Genomic DNA, 24,587 nt, shown 5'->3' with positions numbered 1-24,587 from the left:
TATTGGGTTAGCTGCATAGTCGCCACTGACTCAGCTGAAGCACTCCCGGAGCTTCAAACAAAGGTGCTAGGCTGAGGAAATAAGCCGAGGCAACCCCAACGTGTGCGGTTGACCAAAAGTACTGAAGGCAATGAAAAGTGACTGTCAACTGAAAGATAGCTCAGATAGCTATTGTGATGCATACATAACCTGTGTGAGCAAGCACAGCGTCCTCCCGGAACCCGTATTCTCAGAAATTGAGATCTGCCCACCAGGAGGCCTCTGGCCATTCCGTTCCCTAGATCCATCATTCGTACAAATGCCACCGAAAGCTCCCAAAAGACACCATCGCTATGCTTTCTGTTCCCGCTTGCAGCCCAGTCTGAACCATACCTACCAGAAGCTACACCACCCAATGTAATGCTGACACAGATTCTCAACCTTAGTCGCCTGCTCAATGAGCTTCTCGACTTGCTCATTGACGCCCAGCCCACCCACCTCCGCCATCAACATCTCTCCAGCAGTAGCAGTAGGAACCCCGCCAGCTCCATTCGCTCCTGTTCCATTCATGCCCATGGTAGCAGCACCATTGACGCCATTCGCGTGGTGGTCTTTAGCACCTGCACCAACGTAGCCGTTGCCGTTCGTGTTCGCGTTCGCATCAGCATGAGCCGTCGTACCCAACGCCATCTTCGCCGCGCTAGCACTACTAGCCGTAAAGTCCTTCCCAGTCAGCTTGTCCTTGATGCGAGCCAACACCTGCAGCGCACGAGCATTCTGCACTTCTCGCTCCTGTGCATTCGCATCTGGACCACCCGGACCCTGCGCATTGAGAATGCTGCCACCAACCAATCCCGCATCCAAGACCGAAGATCGTCTCGGACGCCGGCCAGGCGGCGCACCGACCTGAGAATGCGGCTGCATAGGGTGCTCACGTGCATGCTCAATCGGCGAGCGGTCTTCCTCACCCAAACCTCGACCTCCAGGAACATTCATAATACTGGCCCGTCGCTCAGAGCGGAAGTTTGTGCGCGGCGGTGATTCGCGGGTGTTGAGGCGCCAATTGAGCAGCGGATCGTGGATGAAGGCCTCCAGGACCGCGAGCAGGGATTCCTTGTTCTCTCGGATGACGCGCATGGTGTTTTCGCACGTGATGCGGAAAGAGCCTTCGATGTTGCTGACTTCCATTGCAAAGGTGAGCATGCGAGTGAGCCGGAAGGGGACACGCTCGGGGTATTTCTCGCGGTGCATCGCGACTTCGAAACAGTCACCAAAATCGATGTGGATGACCTTGCCGGTGTAGCGATCGAGCATTATGTTCGAGGGATGGCGATCGCCCAAACCGAGGATGTAGCCGACCATCGACATCACGGCCAGAGACCGCGTATAGTTCGTACGGCGCTCGAGCCAAGCTTCAGAGGAGGCCGACTTGAGCCACAGGACGCGGTAGAGGTCTTTGCCGGTGGTGTTGTCCATGGCATACCCGAAGACTTCGACCTTTTGCATCAAGGTGAGGTTGTCGTAGTCAGGAGCCATCTGCAGCATTATGCGGTGCTCAATATTGAGGAGAATGCGTCGAGACTCGCGGTACTCTTTGATTAGGTTGTGCAGAGTATCAGAATTGGGCAGCCATCCAATCAGACCGGAGTTCTGTGACAATGGAATGATCGGGAAACGTTGAATATTGAGGTGGCGCTTGAAGCACTCGGTGTCGGTTCCAAGAAGGGTGTTGACAAGGGAGAACAACTGCATGACTCTCTCATCCTGACGAATGTCCTCATGGCCTTTGAGCAGGTATGTGTAGGTCACACCGTCGGAGCCTCGCAGTGTCATCTTGCGGGGGCGTTGTTTGGATGGGATGACCGTGAGGACATGGTCGAAGTACGCAATACGGATGAGGGGCTTGCCAATCTGGTAAGTACCCGGTACGGCAAGGTCGAGGTCATGCGCGTCCTTGAGACGAGGCGAGACGTATTTGAGGTCCAGATTGATGAGCTGTGGAAGCTGCCGTGCAATCTTGCGGAACACAGAGTAGTACAGATCCCAAGCCTGGTTGAGGTCGCCAATGTCGCCATTCTTGCGATAGCTGTTGCAGAAGCTGCGAGCCTCGGCGAGATCATGCCCGAAAGCCTGCGCAAAAGAGACTTCGCGCAGCGTCTCAGCACCTCGATCAAGCAACTTGTGAAGCGGCTCAAGGGTGGTGAACATGCCCTCGGTGTCGTGATCACCGAAGTAGAGCCTCGATGCTTCCTCTAGACCTTCATGCCAGAGTTCGTGCCAAAGAACAGCAACACGAATGAGCTCGTGGCTGACGAGGTCGGCTTGGTCGACTAGAGTCTTGCTGTGAGTTCTCATGCCCTCCATGATCTGAGACGCGTAGTTGGCGCGGCGAGCAGCAGAAGTCTTCATCGACACGGTCAACGGGTAGACCAAGGCTTGAGGGTGGATCTTCCCGATCTCCCCCAACAATCGATGGATCGAGCCGCGGATACGGTTATTTGAGACATTGATCCGCGCAATAAGCTGCGGAATGACTTCCAGCCAAACATTGATGGGCACGTCGGTATAGCCTTCGATGATTGCAGTGTTCACTTCGGCATGGCCGCCGTGAGCAAACCAGAGGGTCAGCAATCGAAGTGTATCCTGCAGTGAGCTGTTTTTGGAGAGCTTGATAGACCGGAAGAACCCTCTTACTGCTGGTACAACATGAGTGTGAATGATGTGGTCAGGCAGCGGGCGTGTTCGCTCTTGGTCGGCAGGAGATGCCATACTGGTGACAATATCGAAATTGGCCAGAGCAAAGGCGTGCCAGGCTTTGTACCAGCTCTGGTTGAACTCAGTGGCGGCCTCGTATGACTTGAGGATCTCATCCGCGGCTTCTCGTGCCGATGGCGCAGTCCACTCTGCGCGCATGAGATACGACTGCCATTGACCCTGGCGGCGGTAGCACTTGGCAAGTAGCTTTCCAAGTTGGTGAATGCTCTCTTCCTCCTTCTGGCGAGCATGATTTCGCTCGCAACAGTTTCCATGCCGTTAATGCCATTATGTTGCTGAGCAGCTTGGTGAAGTCTCGTGCTTCTCAAAGCATACTGATCCGCCTTACGGGCAGTGAAGTCTTTGAGAGAAGCCAAAGCATCAGATTTGCTGCCTGTTGCCCAAAGGAACTTGAGTCGAGCATAAGCAACGGTTGGCGGCGCACCCATTTCGTTGTCCATTACACCCCCGAGACTAACGAGGGATCGCTCGGCAAGTCCTATACGGTCTGATTTGCGGCAAAGGTTGGCGAATTTGATCCATATTTCGGGGTTCTCCTCTGGGCGAAGCACAAGAGCTCGGACTTTCAACATGCGCTGCCAGACTTCGACGTTAGCTTGACAGCCCAAGAGACGATTGTTCCAGAGCTCCTTCAAGGCCTCCTTCTTGTCTGGGTTGTCTTCTTGCTTGTAGGAAATGATTTCCTCCAGCTCTGCAAGCATCTGGATTCTGACGACGACGTTATATGCTCGGTTGTACGACTCGCCAATCGTCGCGGTAAGCTCCGAGTTGAGCCCCTCGCGAGCCATGGCGACATGCTTCTCAGATTCCTCGAAGTGGTTGCGCTGAATCGAGAGAATGGCGCCAAAGAAGGCGCGATCAACAGTGCCATCTTTCATTACACTGATGTAATCGTCCATTCTATCCCACTCTCCACGACCCCAGGCAGCTGCAGCAGCAAGAGCGGACATATCTCGACGGTGCTCTGGGCTAGCAAGACCCCACTGTTCACGCGAGATGTCTGACAACGTCTTCCATTCGCCAAGGGCGTGGAGACAGCGCATTTTGCCCATTGTCAGAGCGAAGTTGTTCGGGTCAACGAGCTCACGCTTCTGGTAAGCGGCGAGCGCCTCCTCCCAACGATGCAGTCTCTCGAACCAGACTTCCTTCAGTTCGACCTCGCCAAAAGCCTGAGCGCGACGCAGGATTCCTATAGCTGCATCTGACTGTTGGAGCTGATTGTTGATGCTAATCAGTGCTTCCACAGACTGGCTGTTTTGGTCTTGTTCAAACTCTAGCTCCTTGTAATGCAGAGCTTTGGCAAAGGCGTGGCATTTCGCGGCATGTTTGCCCAACGTTCTGATGTCGATCGGCAATGACTTGTCGTCGTGCTCCATAAACTCAGCAAGATTGAGAAGTGTCTGCAAGATGTCCGGCGGTATGTTGCTTGAAGTCAGGGCCTTTTCGATCGACCGAATCAGCTCCTCCTGATAGTGATCGTACAATTCGGTCCAGCAAGACGCAAATGCTGAGTTGAAAAGATCTCGAGCCAGGGGCTGGTATACAGCAGCAAGGCTGGCGCATGCCCGCAATGCGTGCGATGGTGATTCTTTCAGCAGCTCGACACTGAAACGCCGCATCCACTCCTGCCAATCATCTTTTGTTGATTTTTGTGAGGTATCCCACGCAGTTTTGAGATGCTGCTGGTTGACTGGCAATCTCATAGATGTGATGTTGGTGTATGAAGCGTCTTCAGGTAGGTTGCCGTATTGTTCCTCGGGGTACAGGTCGACTGGCAGAGGCTTGCCCGACCTCAGATTGTCGATGAGCTTCTGGTAGCGCTCAGAATTGATTTGGCCAAGTTTTGTGGCACGCTCAATGAGAGGCAAGTAATGGATGAAATCGTGTCCGAGATGATAGATGAGTGCACAGACGCAGTCCAACGCAGTAGCCTTCAGACTTCGTTCCGCAGAATTGGTGATGACTTTTTCTGAAGAACTGAGGATCTTGGCAAGAGGATGCAGCATGAGCGAGGCAAAGTCAGTCAAATTCACCAGACGTGACAACTTCGCGAGGGTCTCGATTGCCTGTCGTCGAGCATTCGCAGGAGCGGTAGCGCTGTCGAACATACCCACGATGGCTGGCGCGATCATGTGCATGTATTCTTCTCCACTAGATCCGAAGATCAGGAATGTCTGTAGCATTCTGATAGAGGACTCGCGGCGAACATCGGTATCAGTCTCGATAACGCCGAGCATGAGAGGAAGGAGACCAGCCAGATAGCGCTTGAATTCGCCCTCCAGTGCCTTTGAGATTGCCTCGATCAGAAGCAAAATCGTGGATTGTACTTGTCTCGAGACGTTCCAGAACTCGCGCATCACTGGTATGATGTCTGGTAGGTACACACGGATGTGCTGTCGAACGATGTTGACCAAGATCGCAAGCTGATTGAAGTAGTTGTCGAGCCTATTTGGATGCGAGCTCCGCATGACGCCAAGAAAGCCTGGAAGAATCCTATCCAGGTATGGGACACACTTCATGCCGATCGTCTTGAAGATGGTGACTATGGCGTCAATCACAAGACTGTGATACTGTATGAGGGTCGGATCCGCCAAGATATTGTGCATGAGGGTGTTGATGACGATCTGTGGATAGTACTCTTCATTCGAAGGAGTTATGCCCTCCATGATCAGCCCAACATCTGTCAGAGGTGGCTCTTCGGTCTTGCTCTGCTTTTCGGCAACGGACTCTGTGAGTTGCTGATAGTCGTACGGATCGAGCGCACCAAGCACGCCGACGAGTTTGATGGCGTCGGTACGGAGCTTCTCATTGGCTTCGGTCTTGATAGTGTTAATCAGAATGCCCAGAAGCTCAGGGTACTGCTTGTAAGGCTCAATCACGTAGCCAGAATTAACCGCGAGCTTGCCCAGAGTCTGCATGGCCGCGTCTCGCTTATCCTGAGAGGCCAGATCTTGCAATGCTTGCAGAAGAAGTGGCATCAGCTCTCGTATGTGAGCCCGCATCTCATTGCCACCAACTTTAGTCAGATCGCCCAGTGCAGTGATACTCGTAGAAGCCACACCAGGGTTAGCATCTGCGGCTTTCGGTAAGAGAGCAGTGACCATGGGCTCCACGTATGTGCGTACCAGTGACGTAGCATTGTTGACGAACAAACTGATCAACTTCGCACTGTCTTCCTTCTGCTTGGGAGTATTGGAATATCCCAGCCCAGTCAGCAGATTGACGAGTAGCTTTCGTAGCGGCGGGAAGACATAGGCTGGATTGACAGTCGTCAACCGACCAATAATACCCACAGCTTCCTCACGGACAGCAAATACCTCGTCGTTAACGGCCAAGAAGAGACATCGAATGTTGTCAGGTCGTGCCAAATGTTTATCGAAACGCTCACTCAACGCGTGGAGCACACGTGCTCGGATGTTGGGATCAGGGTCACCAACGCCCATTGTCAAGAGCTTATCGACAACTTCGCCAACAACCCGCAGCGCGGTGTTGCCTTTTTGGTTCAAAATGGGATCTCGAATAAAGAGCTGTGAGCAGGTCACAGCAGCCGCCACGCGAATACCGGCATTTTCGTGGGCAGCATATTTGACTGTCACATCTCTGACAAATTCATTGAGGATGTGACCGGAGAAGTCGAAGTGACCGAGGGTGACAAGAGCTAGATGAAGCTCAGAGTCGCTGTAGTTCACAGGCATTGGGCCGTAATCCTTGGCGAACGCAGGTAATGGTGGATTTCTTGAAGGCGGGCACCCGAGCGGTCTGTATGGCGATCGAAGTAGAATGAGACTCAGCAGATCCAATAACTTGTCCTGTATGTTACCACGAATTGGCGGAATATGGTGAGCCATCTCTCGCAGGGCTTCTTCCAGAGGAGACGTGAGTCCACACGCGAAGATGGGATCTAGAAGGGCCTCCATGTACTTGCTGAGGGTCTGGCCAACAGCCTGTGCGAGCATACTGATGCATTTGAACATTGGTCCATCGTCGACCGTGGCGCGGTTCTTGGTCTTGGCGCTTAGCGATTCTCTGATGTAGAGGATAATGCCATCGAGGTATTGAGCCATGGCGCTACCTACGGCTTTCGCAATGGAACCGATAGCCACGAAAGCCTGATTACGCTCTGCACTCTTCTTCAATTGTGCCTGCAGGTAGATCATGAACTTGTGAAGATATTGGTTAATGAACTCGAGGGAGTTGTAGACGGCCAATATTGGAATGGTCTGAACGATTTGTGACCGTATCCGGGGGTCTTTGTGGTCCTTGAATCTGATAGCGACATCACAGACATTGCGATAGTGCTCGCGCATGAACATGTTGCCCTGCTGGAGAAGTTGTTTAAGGATCAATAGCGCTCCAAGAAGGTCGTCGATGTTGGGTGATCGTAGCAGCTCGATTGCCTTGTTATAGATCATCGAAAAGTACTGTGATTGGAACTGCTGGTCGCGAGCAATCATGATGCGAAAACAGGCGCTGACAGCTTCGGCGGCGATGTCTCGAATGAGGTCCTTGCTGTCTCTGAGAGCGTTCCAGATGACATCGAATATCTGCGGGATGAAACCATAGACAATGGTTGGAGAGTTCTTTGCCAGTTCTCGTATGAGCAGCACAGCAGCCAACTTCCTGGACTCTTGCTTATTCTCCAGCCCCAGCCATTCAAACGCTGCTGTCATCTCGGCCTCGACAAGTTCTGCGGTGTAGGCACCGCCTGGTCGTGCCAGTTTGCCAATGGCACGACTCGCGGCGTCGAGTACTGTGGCATCGTTGCTCTTCAGGGCGGACCGCAAGTAGTTAGAGTACTTTGACACTTTCGAAGCAGCGTCGATTGCATCGCAGTCGATGAGTCGATCGAGAGCAATGATTCCGCCGACTTTGTCGCTAGCATCAGGTGCTTGTACAATGAGACCAGAGATGCGGGCAGTTACGCGATCGTAGAAGGCGCTGAATCGTTCGGGAGACCATTCTGTTAAGAAGTCAGTATGGGTTTGTGAGAGCCTTGAGTATTCATACTGACCTCTGGAGTAGACTGTGACCAAATCTTTCAGTTCATTGGCGGCTCTGTACTTAACGTCCTGGTGCTTAGAGCGGAGATCGTTGAAGATGCGCTCAGAGACGTCTGCCGCTGGTCCCTGCAGCGCCATCTTGCGCACACATCGCCTGGCGCAGTGCCTCTCCCCACTTACGCGATCACAGCAGTCAGATTCAACAGTGAGGTAGAGTGCTTAGTTACAACTCTAGGCAAGACCGACTTGTTGAAGTTGTGCAACTACAACTGCCTCCAACTTGAAGCCTCTCAGGCTCTCCGCATTCTGGAAGCTGGTGGGTCATAGGGCCAGCGGAAGTAGCAGTAACTCCGGCGCTTGGCACCTACCTATAGATCTACCCTTGGAGCAGGCCACCTTGCTGCAGTGACTTACAATGGCACACCACTGTACCTGCTGTGCAAAAGCTAAAGTATCTATCATACCCACGCCTTGCCTTCTTGACCGCTGTGCTTGTGCACCAGCAGCAGCAGCAGCGCCCCAATAATAGTCCATCTTGTTTTACTTCCTCCCTGCCAGTTTGCATCTGCAAGACTGGAAATGAGAAAGGTGCAGGAAACAGCAGAGGTCAACAAGCTCAAAAGGCTTCCGACATACTGGTAATAGTTTTTCTTCCTGGCATGCACCTGCTTGTAAGGCTGAAACAGCATTGTCTTCAAAGCGGAGGCTCGAAAGCAAATGCTGCTACGGCTCAGAAGATGTTCATTTCCTGCTGCATGTTAGCATTCAGCCGATGGCCATCCGGCTCGCGGCAGACTGAGCCCTGCCCGAAGGTCAAGGCTGTGGAAACGAAGCATGCATGCAGAAATGAGAGAATCGTCATTACCGTAGAAGCATATATCGACGCCGCAGACGCAATCTTCTGCGTGGCGCAATATGTGGTGCTTTTGACGGTAAATGCTGTGTAGAGCATGTATCCGTATGGCCTAGGTATCTCAGCTTTCGATGATCCTTATCGTGAAGTCGGTCCTCGTCTCAAGTGGCCCGCCATTGTTTTGCCCTTTGGGCTGCGAAGTCTCTTTCTTGCATGATCAATATCCCCTCTTCTTCATATCCTTGACAAAGGCGGCACTGTCTGCATAGCCACCGATCTCGCAGGCTCTCTTCACGCTGATCTGACGCGGAATCCGTGCTGCGAGCTCGGGTCTGGCCTTCCTTAGTCGATCAGCACGGCGAGCGCCATGAGTCATTTTGCTATTCGGTTTATGTTTCGCTTTGCGCCCATGGCCTTTGTTGGCGTGTTCGCTCGTGTCGGTGGCAGTTTCTCCGTCATCGCCGCTAGCAGATGGCGTTGTTTCCGCTGTTTGCTTCGATTCGACACCAGGCTACCACTTAGTGTCGCAATCGCGTCGCCTTAACAGGACGAGAACTTACTTGAGCTGTACTAGGAGCGTCTTGTCCAGTCAATCCATAGTAGAGTTCACCAAGCTGGGTTCGTTGTTCTTCGTAGGCCGTGAAGTCTCCGCCTAGCAGATCGCGAAGTATGCTGTCATTGGGACGACCAGACCTGTCCTGCTCTTGTGCGCTCATGCGGTCTATGAGTAAGTCATGGGCATAGCGGAAGGCCTCGATGATACCACTAATCAGACGACTGCCACCGGAGATGTTGTTCTCAGGTCTGTTCGGATCGATGATCGTCAGCCGGTCTGCCTTCTCCTTCGCGAAGAGCATCGGCTTGTATCGTGCCTGGAAGGAGTCAGTGACGGAATCATTTGGAATGCAGCACATACCTTGTCAACGTATCCCGGGGGGTCCATTCGAATAGCGACAGTCTCTCGATCAAGCAGGTATCCATACAGGTTGAAGAACTCGACAATGATCTCACCAAGATTCGCAGTCGGTCTGGTATTCGGCAAATGCTGGAGCAGACTTGTGACGAGACAGATTATTGTGAAGCCACCTATGCCGCCAGTGGCCACATCGTTGAGCCCCCGAATCATCAAGAATTGCTTCACAACCGCGACCAACATCGGCATGACTGGATGGAGTGCCCGCCAGGTCTGAAAGGTCTCCACGGCTTTGAGACCTGTGTCGTTGTCGAAGGACAGGTCTACTCGAAGTCCGCTCCGAGCTTCCTTGAACTTGATGATGGGCACCTTTGCGTGGGCAATCACCACAACGGATCCTTTCTCTGCAAGACCTTGCTGTCTGAGCAAGGTAGCGAACCGATCAAGAAGACTTCGTGGCGGTTTGGGGGGCAACCCATTCGGAGTGTATCGTCCAGGTATGAACTTCCGAGTAATGAAGACTACGTCCATGTCACCGTTTGGTAGGTAGAGACCGGCGGCGTATGAGCCGAAAGCTTTGAGCTCGCCTGACTCGATGCGGCTGAACGCAAGCGACAGACGACGGAGAACATCTGCACGGACATCACGTTCATAGTCCTGAGGCTTGACCCACTCGTAGAAGTCGACGACCTCTTTGTGAAGACTGTGTCGAGTCAGTACTGGACAGGAACGCCAGGAATCCAAGACTTACGCAATGCCTGGAGGTGTTCGCTTAGGAGCAGGACGAAACCAAGGGACAGCATTTGAATGAGCTCGCGGCTTCCACTCTTTCAGAACGAGCTGATCGGCTGGCAGGTAACCTGCAGGCGGTCTGGGGATCGCAGACTCCGCGCCACGCTTCCTCTTGCCTGTACTCTCTTGTCCTTGGCCTGAGCCGTCGAGCTGGGAGTCCTTGAACGGGTTGCGTCGACGTGGACCATTCGGTGCTGATTGCAACATCTCATCCTCCTGCAGTTCTGAACCCTCAAGATCACCGAACGAGATGAAGTCGTCGTTGCCGTCTAGACTGCCTCCTTCCTTCTTCTCTTGGTCTATCTTGGCTTTGCGGATCAACTTCAGGACATCGATGCGCTTGCCTGAAGTCTCGGCAGGTGGCGGTAGAGCAGTGTAGGGGTCTGGATTCGACCATTTCGGTGGGTCTAGTGCATCAGAACTCTCGGCGTCGGTGACCTTCGCGCGCTTCGAAGGACGACCATCTTCGAACTCGTTGTCTGATTGGGACATATCATCCTCATCGCTGTCAGTGAGCTCATCGAGGTTCCGAAACTTATCAGCTGCGGATGTGTCACGGAGTACGCGCTCCTCGAGGTTTAGTGACTGTTGCAGCAGCGGACGAGAAGAGGCTGTTCTGGGTGGTGGCTGACGGCGTTGACGCTCGAGCTTTTGATAGCTTCGCACGTCTCTATCTCTATTGTCACGCCTCATGCGGTCTTGTTTGGATCGACCTCCTCGTACACCATTCAGCGAGAACATCGAGTCGCGTACATCTTGAGGAATTTCTGGTGGCGGACGACCAGAACCGAAGTTCGGACGCCAGCTGTCGCCTTGGCGAGCGGGCATGTTCGCTGCTTCGCGTGGTGGTAGTTATGAATCTGTCTCAATGGGTTTCATGATTGTTCGAGTGATGTGACTGAGGTACTCGTTGTGGTGGGGTGGCGACTGCTCGCAATTTTGTTATCGACAATGGGGAAGTTGCGCCGGAGATAATTCCCGGTAGCGACTTCTGCTGGAATGGGCCTGCCCGTGCTTGGCGTCGCGAGTCGTGAATCTTGAGCTTCACTTGTCACGTTCCAATGCACACCTGAGGAGCACTTCCCGGTTCTTCTGATCATCTGATCTGATGTCGAGGACGACATCCGGTCAGATACTTGGTCAGGGAGGCAGCAGTTGATGGCGTCGACAAAGAAATCAGTGTTCGAGAAGCAGAAAGAGGAAGCGGAGGCAAAGAAAGCGAGGGACAAGGCTGAGACCGATGCTGTATACCAAGACTTCGTGAAGTCGTTCGAGCAAGACGCTACCTACGCCGCAGCGACTCCTCAAAGCCGGCCGCAGAATGCAGGTTTCGGATCAGGACCCGGGTTCGGAAAGCGACATTTCACAGGTAGTGGACTCAAGAGCGGTCCTGGCAGCCTTGGCCCGGCGCCCGTCATCCCGAAGAGCGGTCCAGGCAGCCTAGGACCGTCCTTCGCAGGCAAACGTTATTTCGAAGATCGTCAGTACCAGCAAGCTCGTGACCGCACAGACCCGTTCCGCTCAGATCGAAGGTATCAGGAATCTTCCGCCCAAGAGCCGGGTGGAGGCATTCGCGACGATGCAGAAGAGAAGACGGCGAGGCCGACCCTGCACTTGTCCTCCCTTCCACCTGGAACATCACCCACAGTCATCAAGGCCTTGTTCACATCATCTCCGCTGTTAGTTGAGGATGTCCGCCTCCTGCCCACACCTGGTGCCGAGCGAAGGAGCAGCTCCGCTATAGTGACGCTGGCTGCAGAGACCTCCGCCAGCGATATCGATACTGTCGTTTCGTCGTTGCAGAACAGGTACATGGGCTTCGGTTTCAACCTGTCTTTGTCACGACATTTGTCCTCAGCAGCACTGGCTGGCGCTGGTGGCTTTGCTGGTGCGACGAACAGCGCGAATACCCTTCCTTTCGGCGCCCGTCCGATCGTGCAGCAGACATCCTTGCTAGGGCCCCGCCGCCTGGGCAAGGAAGAGGATTCGCTCCACCATCTTCATACACTTCATCAACACCGTATAAGCGCAGAGAGCAATCACAGATCTTGGTGCAGCCTCCGAGCGACCTGAAACAGCTTAGACTGATACACAAGACAATCGAGAACCTGCTGACACATGGTCCGGAGTTTGAGGCCCTACTTATGTCCAGACCACAAGTTCAGCGTGACCAACAGTGGGAATGGCTCTGGAACCCTAGATCTCAAGGCGGGGTGTATTACAGATGGCGCCTGTGGCGCATCCTCAATGGGTCCGCCAAGCGCAAGGAACGTCAATCATACGCGACCAAGCCCGAAGGCGAGTATCTATTCGAAGGGCAAAGCGTATGGGTTCCCGCGGCAGAACAGCCCAAATTCGAGTATATCACCACGATAGAGGAGTTCATCAGCGACGATGACTACGACTCATCAGATGAGGAAGCCGAGTTCGAAGAAGGCGAGCTCTCAAAACGACACAATGATCACAACGCCACTGGCTTGCACCAAGCCCTGACCGACACAGGCGACGGACACGGCTACCTCAACCCTCTAGCCAAAGCCAAACTAATCCACCTCCTCACCCGCCTCCCTGAAGTCAACACCAAACTCCGCCGCGGCGACGTCGTGCGCGTGACCGCCTTCGCCATCGAACACGCCGGTGCAGGCGCCAACGAAGTCGCCGATCTCATTACCCGAAACGTCCTCCAGCCCCTCAGCCTCCGCGATACATCCGACCCGCTCACCAACGACGAGCCCCCAACGGACAAGAAAGACACATCCACCGCTGCCCTCGTAACCCTCTACACCATCTCCGACATCCTCTCCGCCTCCGCGAGCGCCGGTGTCCGGCACGCCTGGCGCTACCGCCAACTCTTCGAGACCTCTCTCCGAAAACAGAAAGTCTTCGAGAAGCTCGGCCGCCTGGACCGCGACCTATCATGGGGCAAGATGAAGGCGGAGAAGTGGAAGCGCAGCGTGCAGAATATCCTCCAGCTGTGGGAGGGCTGGTGTGTGTTCCCGCAGAGCAGTCACGAGGCGATGGTGGAGGTGTTTTTGAATCCGCCGCTGAGTAAAGAAGAGCAAAGGAGGTTCGAAGAGGATGAGAAGCGTAAGGCAGATGAGGAAGCGGAGAGAAGGAAAGCAGGGAATAAGTGGAGGAGCGTGGATGCTGAGCAGCAGCAGGCGGGAGAAGAAGATGCGAAGATGGGTGGTATGCATGTCGACGGACGGGAGATGTCTAGTGAGGACGAAGACGACCCCACAGCCATGGACGTCGACGAGACAACACTGCTGGACCCCGCCGTGGATGGCACATCCCTCGTGGACAGCAGCGACGAGGAGCAGATGGACGCTGACGACAATGCACCCCCTCCTCCACCACCTCCTGAACCGGAAGAAGCTCCGCGTGCACCACCAGCGCAACCAGCCGCCGAGGCTCAGTCCTCCAGCGCGTCATCGCCACTGAAGGCCACAATACCGAAAACAACGCTGATATCGAAAGGCAGGCAGCGACCCAGAGCAACAGACATGTTCGCAGACGAGGAAGATGAGTCGGACGGCCAATAATGATTCCATCTTCGGATGTTACCATGTAACATGAAACATTGTGATGCTCGCACTAATGACTCGATATTGGTCCCGCTTCCATTCTTTTGTTGGTCCGAGCGATGCATCATCGTAGTGTCCCGTCCATCGTCATCTCCACCAGTGCTACAAATGCCACACCATCGGCCACCCATCCACGTACGCCACGGGGTATCCCTCCTAGAGTCTCTCCTAGAGACTCGCCGTAGCCGCCGCACCACTCTGCGTGCCCTTCCCGATCCCCAAATCATCGTAGAACGGCTCCGTATCTGGCTCTCGGCCCAAGAACTCGATCAGGGTCTTCATCTCGTCCTGACTGCCGCCCTTCTCGAGGACTGTGTAGCGGTACCGTCGGCCTTCTTTGGGATTCATGGGATCTTTCTTGAAGACGGAGTAGAACATGTCTGTGCTGTAGACTTGGGAAGAGAGGTATCTGGAAAAATGTTCGTTAGTACATGGGCAGAAAGTCCAGTGCAGACGAGGGGCTACAAGGCAGACAAGGTGCGACACTGGTGAAGTACAGCTTACCCGTAGTAGCCAGCATCATAACCACCCATGAGATGGCCAAACGTAGCTTCTCCGTTCCCCCAATTGTTTCCCTTGCCAAGCGCTTCTGGTCCTTCGATCTTGCTGATATCGTGACGCAACGAGTTGTAGAGCTCAGTGACATCCGTCTTCTCGAGCGTAGCATGATCCTTGGGCTCGTGAATAGCCATATCGAACGTGCCGAAATGCAGCTGTCGCAAGTTGAAAAGCGCACCATTCATGTTCTTGGTCTTGATCAGCTTCTGAATCAGGTCGTCTGGCAGATGCTCCTCGGGCTTGCTGGTGTGGTTTGACGATGCAGCTTTCCAGGATTCGTAGTATTCGTCGGAGAGGCTTGAATAGTGGCGGCTTAGGGTCTTCAGCTGGGAAGGCGTCCAGCACCAGTTCTCGAGCATCTGTGAAGGCGCTTCGACAAAGTCTCTCACAGTGTTCGTGCCATGGAAGCGAGAGTACGTGGTGCGGGATACCAGATCGTGGATGCCGTGGCCTAGTTCGTGGAAGAGAGTGGTGACTTCGTCGTGCTTGAGTAAGCTAGGCTTCTTTGCAGTGGGTTTGGAGAAGTTGCAGACCAGTGCTGTGGCAGGATACCGTCGAGTGCCGTTCTCAGTGATGAAGCCAGGTTGAATGTTGAAGTTGGCGGCGTGGCCGTACTTGCCTTCGCGGGGGAAGAGATCCAGGTACAGGTAGCCCACGAATTGAGAGCCCTCGCCTTCATCGTCCCAGACGCTGAAGACCTGGACTTCTGGATGCCAAACGATGTCGTCGCCTTTGCCAGATGGTGAGATTGCGTCCCGATCCTTGCCCACGACCTCCACAAATTCCAGGCCGAACAATTGCTCGAAGATCTCCAACATGCCCTTGATCGATGTCTGCAGAGGGAAGTATTCCGATATGAGCTGCTGGTCGAGCTGATAGTCTCGCTCCTCCATCAGTCGATCGTAGAACCGATGATCCCACAGGAAGTAGTGGCCGTCAAACTTTTCGCCCTTGGACTCTACATCCTCCTTCTTCATCTTCTTGAGCACCTCGATCTCTTCCAAACCGCCATCGGCAAGTCTTGACCGCAAGTCCGCCAGGAAATCATCGACCGTCTTGGGTGTTTTGGCCATCTTGTCCTCGATTCTGAAAGCAGCGTGATTTGGGTAGCCGAGTAGTCTGGCAGCCTCGTCCCGAAGCAGGATGGCTTCTTTGAAGAGAGGTACGTTCTGGTTGCATTTGTTCTCGTTGCCGATGAAGATCTTGTGCCGGACCTCAGCATTCGTGCAGTACTTCAGAGCCGGGAAGAGGTCTGGGTACTTGTAGGTGAGGAAATACTTGTCGCCCTCAGACTTCAGCAGGGACAGGACATCCTCCGGCAGGCCAGCAAGCTCCTGCTTGGTGAACCAGTTTCCGCCCTTCTCCTCGTTGAGGTTCTTGGAGAAAGCAATACCTAGCTCCGATAACCGCTTCTTGATCTCCTTGTACCGATCTCGCTTAGGACCTGCAGGAAGCCCGAGACCGTTGCGAATGTATCCCTTGTGCTCCTTCTCCAGTAGCCGCTGTGATTCGGGGTCAAGCTTGTCCCCCTTCTTGAGCACTGCATCCACCAGCTTGAACACATCTTCCCGCATGCCGGCCTCAATGTACGCCTCGTCAAGCAGTTTCTCGGCCTCGGTTGATGCATCTCGAAGCTTCTGATCTGTTGAGACGGACTGGTAGAAGCCAATGCTGTGTGTCTCCAGCGCCTGCTGGTTCTCGTCCCAAGCCTGAGGGAGCAGAATATTCTTGAATGTGGCGTCCTTCTCCGACAGCTGCGCAACAATGTCATCTGATATCTTCTTTGACTTTGCGATGATCTCTTTCGTGTCCTTCACTAGTGACTCAGGTGTTGCCGTCCATACGGGTGGTGCCTGGGGAGCTTCTTGAATGCGCCCATTGTAGAAGTCGAGATGGGTCTGAACGGAGATGCCGTCGATGATGCTATGACTGTCTGCACAGGCCTGATCTGGCTGATGAGCGCGCCCAGTCGTGCAGGAGCTTTGATGGGCGCCAATGTGACGAGTAGTACGAGGGAGATGAAGAGGAATAGGGAAACACTGAGCACTCGTGACAGCGCCAGGGTGAGAAAGCAGAAGGCACCTGCAGACTTTTAAGGAGTGTTGGTCGACTATAGCTCCCAGTTCAACAAAGCTCGTGACAGCTATCTGGTCACGGTTTCACTTGCTTACTCTGGTACTTGACTAGTATGGCGGTGGTTGTGAGATACCCTTGGCTTTGAATCCATGGTGTTTCTCCACACGGCGTGCCCCGTCGCACCGCGGACGCCCCGCCGCTGGGTCAGGGTGGGGGCCAAGAAGCTCAAGCCCTGGAGCTCAAGCTGTCGGCTAGCTCTTGAACATCTCCTTTAGATACTTCATATGATCATAGACTTATATCCAGGACCATGAAGAGCTCTCTTGCCGACGATCAAGCCAACCACTGTACGGCTAGCTCTATCTGTTGCGTGCAGAATGAAGCAGTAGGTCCAAGAATTTCAGCAAATGCCATGTTCAACGCAAATATTATGTACAGTCGAAGTATATGAGCAAACACTTTTACAAGTGGCCCAACATGCTGTCAACTACTGCTGTGGAGGCGTCTTGCACTGGACACCATAGTTCAGCAGCCATGCGGCGGTATTGAACTCGGAGTAGACGGTCTTGATCCCAACAGCGTCACCCCCAGCGGGGCCAGCAGCAAGGTCCATGTCAATTATGCCCTTCACCTTATTCTGGTTGCTGCCAATGCCACTTGCGATCCATCGCCAGCTGAGCTTCAGGTTGCTGCAGTCGCCACCAACGAAGTAGTCCAGCGTGTCCAGCTGAGGAATGGGTGGGGTGAGGTACTGCGAGTTGATGAATGCTTGTCTTCCTGGTTGGAACGACGGTCCGCCGAGTGCACGGCCGGCTAGAGAGTTGATGCTGTCGGAATAGACCGAGAAGTCATCTGTCAAGATGCGGTTGGCGGTCGCGTTGAAGTCTGGTCCACCAGGGTGCACAAGGATGTAGGCTATACGAAGTGTCAGCTCATGCGCAAAAGCCTTCGGAAGGAAGCACATACTGTACCCAGTGATGAGGTCGTTGACGTTGGCAGAGCTCAGGCCGCAGTAGCCACCGTTTCCAGCAGGACCTCCATTGCCGGGAGGCTTACCACCCCATGGACCCCAACCTCCATGACTAGCCGGAGTGGCGGTAACAGCTGTGGCAGCTAGGACGAGCGACGAAAGAGCGGCGGCGAAATGCATTGCGTTCGACGAGTGGCGACAATGGTTTATTCGTGTATGTACAGCTGAGCCTCGGCTAGGTTGTCGAATGTTGTCGTATGTCGACTTCGGTTTCCTAAATGTTAGTACCAACGAACGACTGAAGAGTTTGGGCGGTCTAGAGGAAGGCAATACCAGCTGGCGGGTGTATTTGGGGTATATTTGTATATGTCCAGGAATGAGAAGTGATGATGCTTGCATGCATTACCGAGTTCTAGAAGTCCGCCGGTACTAGCTACGCCGCAAATCACACACTGCCATCGAGAACTCAATTAAGATCTCTGCGAAATCCTGCAGGTCCGACCCAACCGCAGGAAGCGGGCGAAACCTTACAGTAATGTGTCTCATTATTTTTGGTGTTCATTGTCCAGGTATACTTACTGGGGGCAAGTAAGGCCTCCAGCAGACACCTGCCAGCTGGTCTGCCTGTTGCGAGGCAGCTTGTCCTACCGGCCATGACCTCCTCTGACTGGCATGAGGATCCTTCGAATGTGCAGTCCAGATTGAAGGAGTGTAGAATCTCGAAGGGAATGCTAATTCTGAAGTCAATATAGAGGGGCGAGGCGAGCTTGGCATAGCTTGAAGCATTCATGGGATATTCCATTGGCAGCCAAAAAATCCGAGTGCTCTCTGCCCAGATCTACGTTCATGAGGCTGGCGCGCACAACTGCTTGATTTCCGCCTGCTCCATTGGCGTCTGAAGGATTCTTCCGGTGGCAGTCTTGAGCGACACGTTCATGTGCTCCTGATGTGTTTGGCTGCACGGTCGTTGGATCGATTGATCTCGCCTATACTACGGCGCCACCAGGAAGGGGCTCGATCGGTAACCAGAATGCCCGTGATTGAACAATAACCACGAAATAAAAGACTGAAAAGCAATTTGAAACTGTGACATGTAGCTCTTATTTGAATCTGTCCCACCATTCGTAATCTCAATCAGATCTTCCAGGTGCCAGATCACCACCATGTATGCCTTGAACATGCAAGCAATCGAGCGCTCCTCCGACTATGTCCATGATTATTCTTGCTCTGACAGGAACGACAGTGGCCGCACCACATCTGGAATGTCATGGAGGTCTTCAGCCGCGCGCCACATGCTCACCAAGCAATTCTGCCGCGCCCAAACAAGCACTTTCCACCACAAAACAAGCACACCAGTCGACCCCTTTTGCTAGGCGGGCTAGGGTTGAGGCTTCAGGTAAACGCTATACTGTCTTTGCCTCAGTCGGCGGTCTTGTCTGACAAGCTGCCCATGCTTCATCCCTAATACGGTGAACGTGCTCTGAGATGGTCATCTTTTGGCGCGTCGACATTCACATTCGGTGTCGCCGAGCGGCTGTGATGTGTAAATTGGACGCTTCCATCTGCACAAATATACAGCACCGTCCGCGCTGTCACAATGGCGGACTTGTGTTCTCTGTCAACTTGTCATGCTGCAGCATAGACGAAATGTGTCGTGAGTTCAGAGTTCATCAAGAGGTGGCCTGATTATGGCCGGACACAGGTATGTCTAAGTCAGACATCATTGTGTCTTATGGAAGCCGAGACCTGTGAGGACCTTCCGACAGCATTCCGGGAGCAGACAGATCGCATGCCCCGATGTGTCATCAGCCGAGGAGCGGCAAATATTGTGTAAGCTGTACTTCCGCTCGCGCTCGAAGATCGCCAAAGTCGTTCAACGACTCGGAAGTCTTGATGAGCTATTCACGGTCCTTGTATTCCTTGTTGTGATTTGGCTGCTCCCTGTGCGCTTCCTTGGTGCCGGATTTGCCGTCGTGGTCGTACCATGGAAGACCCAATTAGCCACCTTGTGCAAGAATTGTGGCTGGCCTGCTGAGTCGCTTGCGGACTGGCTTGACTCTGATCTGGTTCTGGACATGTTGATGGTACTCGATCTCAGACGCAAGCCGATCAAGAATGCACGCGTGTGCGACTAGGCGGCTGAGTCGTCGATCTGGTCTGTGCGACTCAATAGTAAGGCGAGTCGAGGCGTTGGTTGCTAGAACGTAGAGCGGGATAACGCTGGGCGACTTAATTGAGGTCATTGGTGTTGGCGATGAAGCTCTGCATGGTGTTGTGAAGCTTGAGCGTGGACCAGGAGAAGTTATGTGAATATTGATATGCGAGACTCGCAAATATTTCCAGACTGCGTAGAAAGAGGTCTAATTACGGACGTGTCGAGTCGTCCCTGAGCGGGCTTATGTTCTCGCAATACAGGTCTGAATGAGAGGGCCTGGAAAGGGCATGCTCGTATCACGAGGTGTCGCACGATATGGGTCACTGCTTTTAGAGTGGCTTCCTCGTACGTTCGGCGAGTGACTGGCCCATGATTCTACATTACTGTTCTCCTGTCGGCCTTGTTTCTTGGACTTACCTCATCTCGCAACTTAAAAGCATTTCTGCAGCCCCTCAAGTAAGCTAGAAAAGGTCAAGCGGGCACCGAAAGATCCAGCAGCTGGACGTATTCTGGCGTATCGGATCCAGTAGAAGACGTTTGGTCACCGATCAACGGTGAGCCTGAGCGGCCGAGGGGCCGAAAGAACGACATGTTGTTTCATCCGCGTTTTCGCATAGGGTACGGCACAAAAAAGGCTGCCTGAAATCCTGTCCGGCACCATATCCTGCCGAGTGCAAACCCCTTCTGTGAAAGGAATAGTTAACGAAGTTAAGACCTGATTTGATACGCGTAAAGGTGCAAAAATAGGCCGCTTGGCTTGGCTGATCAGGGGAGCCCTTCAAATTGTTCTCCTCGAGATCACTTCAAGTTCAAGTTGTCCGATACGCTCTTTCCAGCTGCAATGATGTGCTCGACACACCGGCCATTTCATCTGTTCCGCAAAGGCGACCTCTCCATGATTGTGACCGTGAAGCGGCTTCACACTTTGCGAATAGAGGTATTGGCCATCCGCCGCACGTGCCACGCGATCTGGCGCCTCGGTACCAAATCGTGCCGGTCCGTTCGCTCCCACTTGTAGGTGTCGACTCCCACTGCCGGGCTTCAGATGAAGTATTACATGTGATTCAGCATGAGCCAAAGCGATCTGTACGTTATTTTCGGCCGGACAAGCGCGTGAAAGCTACTTGCAGCGACCTGGAAACCTCTGGCGGTCATCAGATTCGATACGGGCTCCGCTCAACTCGTGCTGACCCGCGGCCAAGCGAAAACACTATCCTTACGGACGAAGTCTTTGAGATATCATGAGATCTTCGGATCACGTCTGCCCACATCAATCTGCAATAATCTCGCCTTGCTGCTGTGGCAACGGAATCAATGAACGGTAGACATGATCCGAATATTCCCGCACACTATCACACACTGTTTGTACGACTACTTCTAAGCTGCGCACTGTGCTTATCTCAGCTGTTGGTTGGAGGTTGGTGACATCGCCTGTTGAGACTGGGAAGACCACCTCGTCTGGGGACATCACCTTCGGCTGGTGGCTTTCAGGTGAGTTTGTTGCCACAAGTGTGATGGCAGTCCCGAATTCCATGCGAAGGGAGTCCGACACCAGCAAACTCGAGAGCTTCAGCGTATTGGCGCCGCCAGACTTGTTGCAGGTCAATGCAGAGCCACACCGAAGGTCATAATCTATGCACAGAACGAACCTGGACACTACGGCGACCTGTTGACAGCATCTCAGGACCAGATAACGAACAGGTGCATCAACAGCTCGAGCTGCGACGAGGTCTCGAGATTATGGCTCGAATCGTGGCCAGGTCCTTCATGAGACTATGGCGAAGTGCACGGTCCTCAGCCAGTACTGGAGTGAACAATCCTCTCGGCGCTACTGCCGTTCAGCACTGTATCGATTGTGACGAGCATCGGCAGATTCGTTCAATATTTGGCGGTTAGTGCCTCCGCCCATGAACAAGTTACCACTGTATGAAGCTCGCGGAATTACTCCAGATATCACCGGCCGGCTGCAGAGCAAGGAGCTGTTAAGATGTCGAGCCAGTTTTCGCTTGGACACCAAAAAGTGGTGAGTACAACAATTTAGGCTAAATCTTGAATTTCGACCATGTCCATGGCAATTGGCAAAATGGTGAAATTTGGCAAGATTCTCGCATGCTTTCCCCAGACTCGCTTGCACAAAATTGACCGGAGACAGATCTCATGACGTTTACATTTTTTGGTAGTCGCCGTTGGACCGAACCCAGATGTTGAGGGCAGGTACCATGTCAGCGTAACCGTAACGGGAAGGCACGTTGCCTCGTGAGGAGTATAGCAGCCTGAATGCCAATCCCTGGAGAAATTGCAGATGGCCGGCAATGGCAAAGAGGATGCATATAGGGACGACACTGCCGGACGAGATGGCAGTACGTCAACAGCGCTGGATAGCTCAGAGAGCAAGATGGGAGCCATTAATGGAACTCGCATACTGCTTATTGGTGCACTCTGTGCGGTTGCTTGTCAGCTGCCCTACCAGGATGGACGCCAGCGAATTGGAACAGCCAAAGCAGTCTGACTCTGATCTACCAAAACAATCTCAACGGATCCGACGATGTCAATCATGCCAGCGCCATCGTTCTGGACCCAATGCCACCTCAGGCAGCTGCCTCAGCCTGTGGAGCTCTGAATGAGAATCTGCTATCACAGGTCACGGTACAGAACTACAGCACAGACTTCGTTGACTCTCTGAGTTATCTCAACTGGAAGTACAGCACTGGGCCGTCCTATCTGATTGATGGCGCCGTCGTCACTGTCGAGAAAGACCAGCTGTCCATCTCAACAAATCCCCAGCCAGGTCCGGTCCCAGTGCTGTGCACGCAAAGCTCTCGGGATAGTCGTCCTCAGAACTCTTCGGCGACCTCTTCGAATCTGGTCAATGTAGCATCCGGTGGCAACACCTACGTCGGCTACCGCAACTCCAAATCTTTCCGCTTCAACGGTATCCGATACGCTGATATGCCCGAGCGTTTCGAATACTCTAATTTGTACTCTGGCAAAGGCGAGACGATCAACGCGACAGTCTACGGCTCGCAATGCCTACAAAGCGGCGGCAGTGTAGGGAGTGAAGACTGTCTCTTCCTCAACATCCAGACACCATACATCCCTTACGCTAAGCATGGTCCAAGTCAGAAGCAGCACTTGCGCCCGGTTTTCTTCTGGATCCATGGTGGAGGTTTTACTGGCGGTACTGGCCAAGATCCAGGTACGGATGGTGGAAATCTTGCGGTACGTATTCCTGTAGACGAGAACCGGGCGAGACACTAATCTCCCGATTCTGATCATCCCGATACATGTTCAGTCTAACAGGTGCGATAGTCTCGAGAAGATATAGTCGTTGTTACGATCAACTATAGACTGTCGACACTGGGCTTTCTTGCGGTACCAGGCACCGATATCAAAGGCAACTATGGCATTGGCGACCAGATCGTTGCGTTGCAATGGGTCCAACAGAACATCGCGAGCTTCGGAGGCGATCCTAAGAAGATAACCATTGGCGGAAGCAGTGCAGGCGCAGGCAGTGTTCGTACACTTCTTGGAAGCCACCCGCCATACCCTTGTTTCAAGGCGCTATGGCTGACTCGAATCTTGGTGGCGGCGTAACGCTCGGTCTAGATGGCAACTACGGCACTACGTACTCCGACTACCTCACCATCGAGGAGTCATACAACCTGACTGGCATACCATTACTAAATGCGACAGACTGCCTCGCGACCACCGGCAACAGCTCGACAACCGCACAAGCAGATTGCCTGCGAACTGCGAATGCCACTATACTAATTACAGGCAATGACGTGGCGCGCTATGTCGTCCAGGACGGAACGATTGTAACCACGCCCCAGCTGACCCTCACCGCTGGCGGTCCCAACCCAGAGTCCGCTTACGTTCCCATCATGTTCGGCATCGCCGCGAACGACGGTGCTTCATTCTCCAACATCGCCACATCGCCGATCTCTAACCTCAGCGAGGGCCTCCAAGTCGGTCTGGGCATCGAAGCATCTTATGCAGACTCGATCATCTCTTCTGGTTTGTTCCCCTTCTACGACTCTGGCAACCTCACCCTGGACGCTACAACGTCACCCAGCGCGTTGCGACCGACGATACATTTCGCTGCATTGATCAGGCTACAGTCTATGCCGCTGCCGTGACCAAGAGCTTCCCTGCTGTGTATTACTACCAATTCGACCGCAGTAGGGACGGCTACAATCCCAACAATTTGAATGAGTCACTCGTGGCTGGCCCGGTCTCGGCCGAGTACCCATATGGTGATCCGACGAGCCCAGAGTACTTTCGGCTTCACGGAAGCACGGGTCCATGGTACACAGGCAACTGGGATGGAGTATTCAGGGATGATGGCGATTTGTGGAGCGTGCAGCTGGTTGCGTCTTATCTTGCCTCGTTCGTAAAGACGGGAAATGCGAACCCGAGCGTCGAGGAATTGACAGTCAGAGGTGCAGCATATCAAAAGGTGCTGGAAGCGGTCAATGATTTTGGGGCTTGGAACGAAGTCGAGGAAGGAGAGGCGGCGCCGGTGAGGTTTCTGGATTGGCCGGCGAGCAGTGGCGAATGGGTCGACTTGGACCAGTGCAAGTGGTTGAACTATAGTCTGGAGTACTATCTGCAGTAAGCTGAATGTAGTTGACGACAAATCAAAGTAGTCGTAGTTGAAACCCAATTGCTGGAGCTGCATAGATATTTAGATGCGTGCAGACACCAACAAAGAGGCGTGTCAACCGGGTTCAGGTCGTGACTTGAGTCAACCGGCGTTGGGGTCTGAGAACGGCCAGTAGAGGTGCATGTCGCCAGCCTGTAGCTGCGAGTCACTCAATCCAATGACATCTATGCGCATTGTCGCAGCCCGTCATGTCAACGAGGTGATCACAACACGTTTGCTCGTGAGCCACACAGGCCGCGAGTCGTCTCGGACGGCGCAAGCGA

The 24,587-nt window shown here is 53.5% G+C and overlaps 5 protein-coding genes across 5 annotated transcripts; 2 read left to right on the top strand and 3 right to left on the bottom strand.

Annotated features, from left to right (window-relative positions):
• Positions 1-372: 372 nt before the first annotated feature.
• Positions 373-7,892, bottom strand: AB675_6146 (Phosphatidylinositol 3-kinase tor2; the record flags this gene model as incomplete). The annotated part of the gene is made up of 3 exons (XM_018146414.1): positions 373-2,882; positions 2,930-7,714; positions 7,766-7,892. The coding sequence occupies 3 exons, from the start codon at positions 7,890-7,892 to the stop codon at positions 373-375; spliced, it is 7,422 nt and encodes a 2,473-aa protein (XP_018003686.1).
• A 932-nt stretch (positions 7,893-8,824) lies between these two features.
• Positions 8,825-11,140, bottom strand: AB675_6145 (Poly(A) RNA polymerase protein 1; the record flags this gene model as incomplete). Its single annotated transcript, XM_018146413.1, has 4 exons — positions 8,825-9,118; positions 9,168-9,479; positions 9,524-10,223; positions 10,272-11,140. The coding sequence occupies 4 exons, from the start codon at positions 11,138-11,140 to the stop codon at positions 8,825-8,827; spliced, it is 2,175 nt and encodes a 724-aa protein (XP_018003887.1).
• Positions 11,141-11,470: 330 nt separating this feature from the next.
• Positions 11,471-13,857, top strand: AB675_6144 (uncharacterized protein; the record flags this gene model as incomplete). The annotated part of the gene is made up of 2 exons (XM_018146412.1): positions 11,471-12,200; positions 12,257-13,857. The coding sequence occupies 2 exons, from the start codon at positions 11,471-11,473 to the stop codon at positions 13,855-13,857; spliced, it is 2,331 nt and encodes a 776-aa protein (XP_018003817.1).
• Positions 13,858-14,067: 210 nt separating this feature from the next.
• Positions 14,068-17,683, bottom strand: AB675_6143 (Saccharolysin; the record flags this gene model as incomplete). The annotated part of the gene is made up of 4 exons (XM_018146411.1): positions 14,068-14,308; positions 14,404-16,380; positions 17,025-17,448; positions 17,500-17,683. 4 exons carry the CDS (start codon positions 17,681-17,683, stop codon positions 14,068-14,070), a joined length of 2,826 nt encoding a protein of 941 aa, XP_018004015.1.
• Positions 17,684-21,960: 4,277 nt separating this feature from the next.
• Positions 21,961-24,276, top strand: AB675_6142 (Bile salt-activated lipase; the record flags this gene model as incomplete). Its single annotated transcript, XM_018146410.1, has 5 exons — positions 21,961-22,090; positions 22,129-22,877; positions 22,968-23,175; positions 23,217-23,675; positions 23,780-24,276. The coding sequence occupies 5 exons, from the start codon at positions 21,961-21,963 to the stop codon at positions 24,274-24,276; spliced, it is 2,043 nt and encodes a 680-aa protein (XP_018003948.1).
• Between the last annotated feature and the right edge of the window lie 311 nt (positions 24,277-24,587).

Source organism: Cyphellophora attinorum (genome assembly GCF_001299255.1).
Source record: "Cyphellophora attinorum strain CBS 131958 chromosome Unknown Contig4, whole genome shotgun sequence".
Taxonomy (NCBI): domain Eukaryota; kingdom Fungi; phylum Ascomycota; class Eurotiomycetes; order Chaetothyriales; family Cyphellophoraceae; genus Cyphellophora; species Cyphellophora attinorum.
Note: the sequence above shows the minus strand (reverse complement) of the source record. Positions and strands in the feature narration are given on the sequence as shown.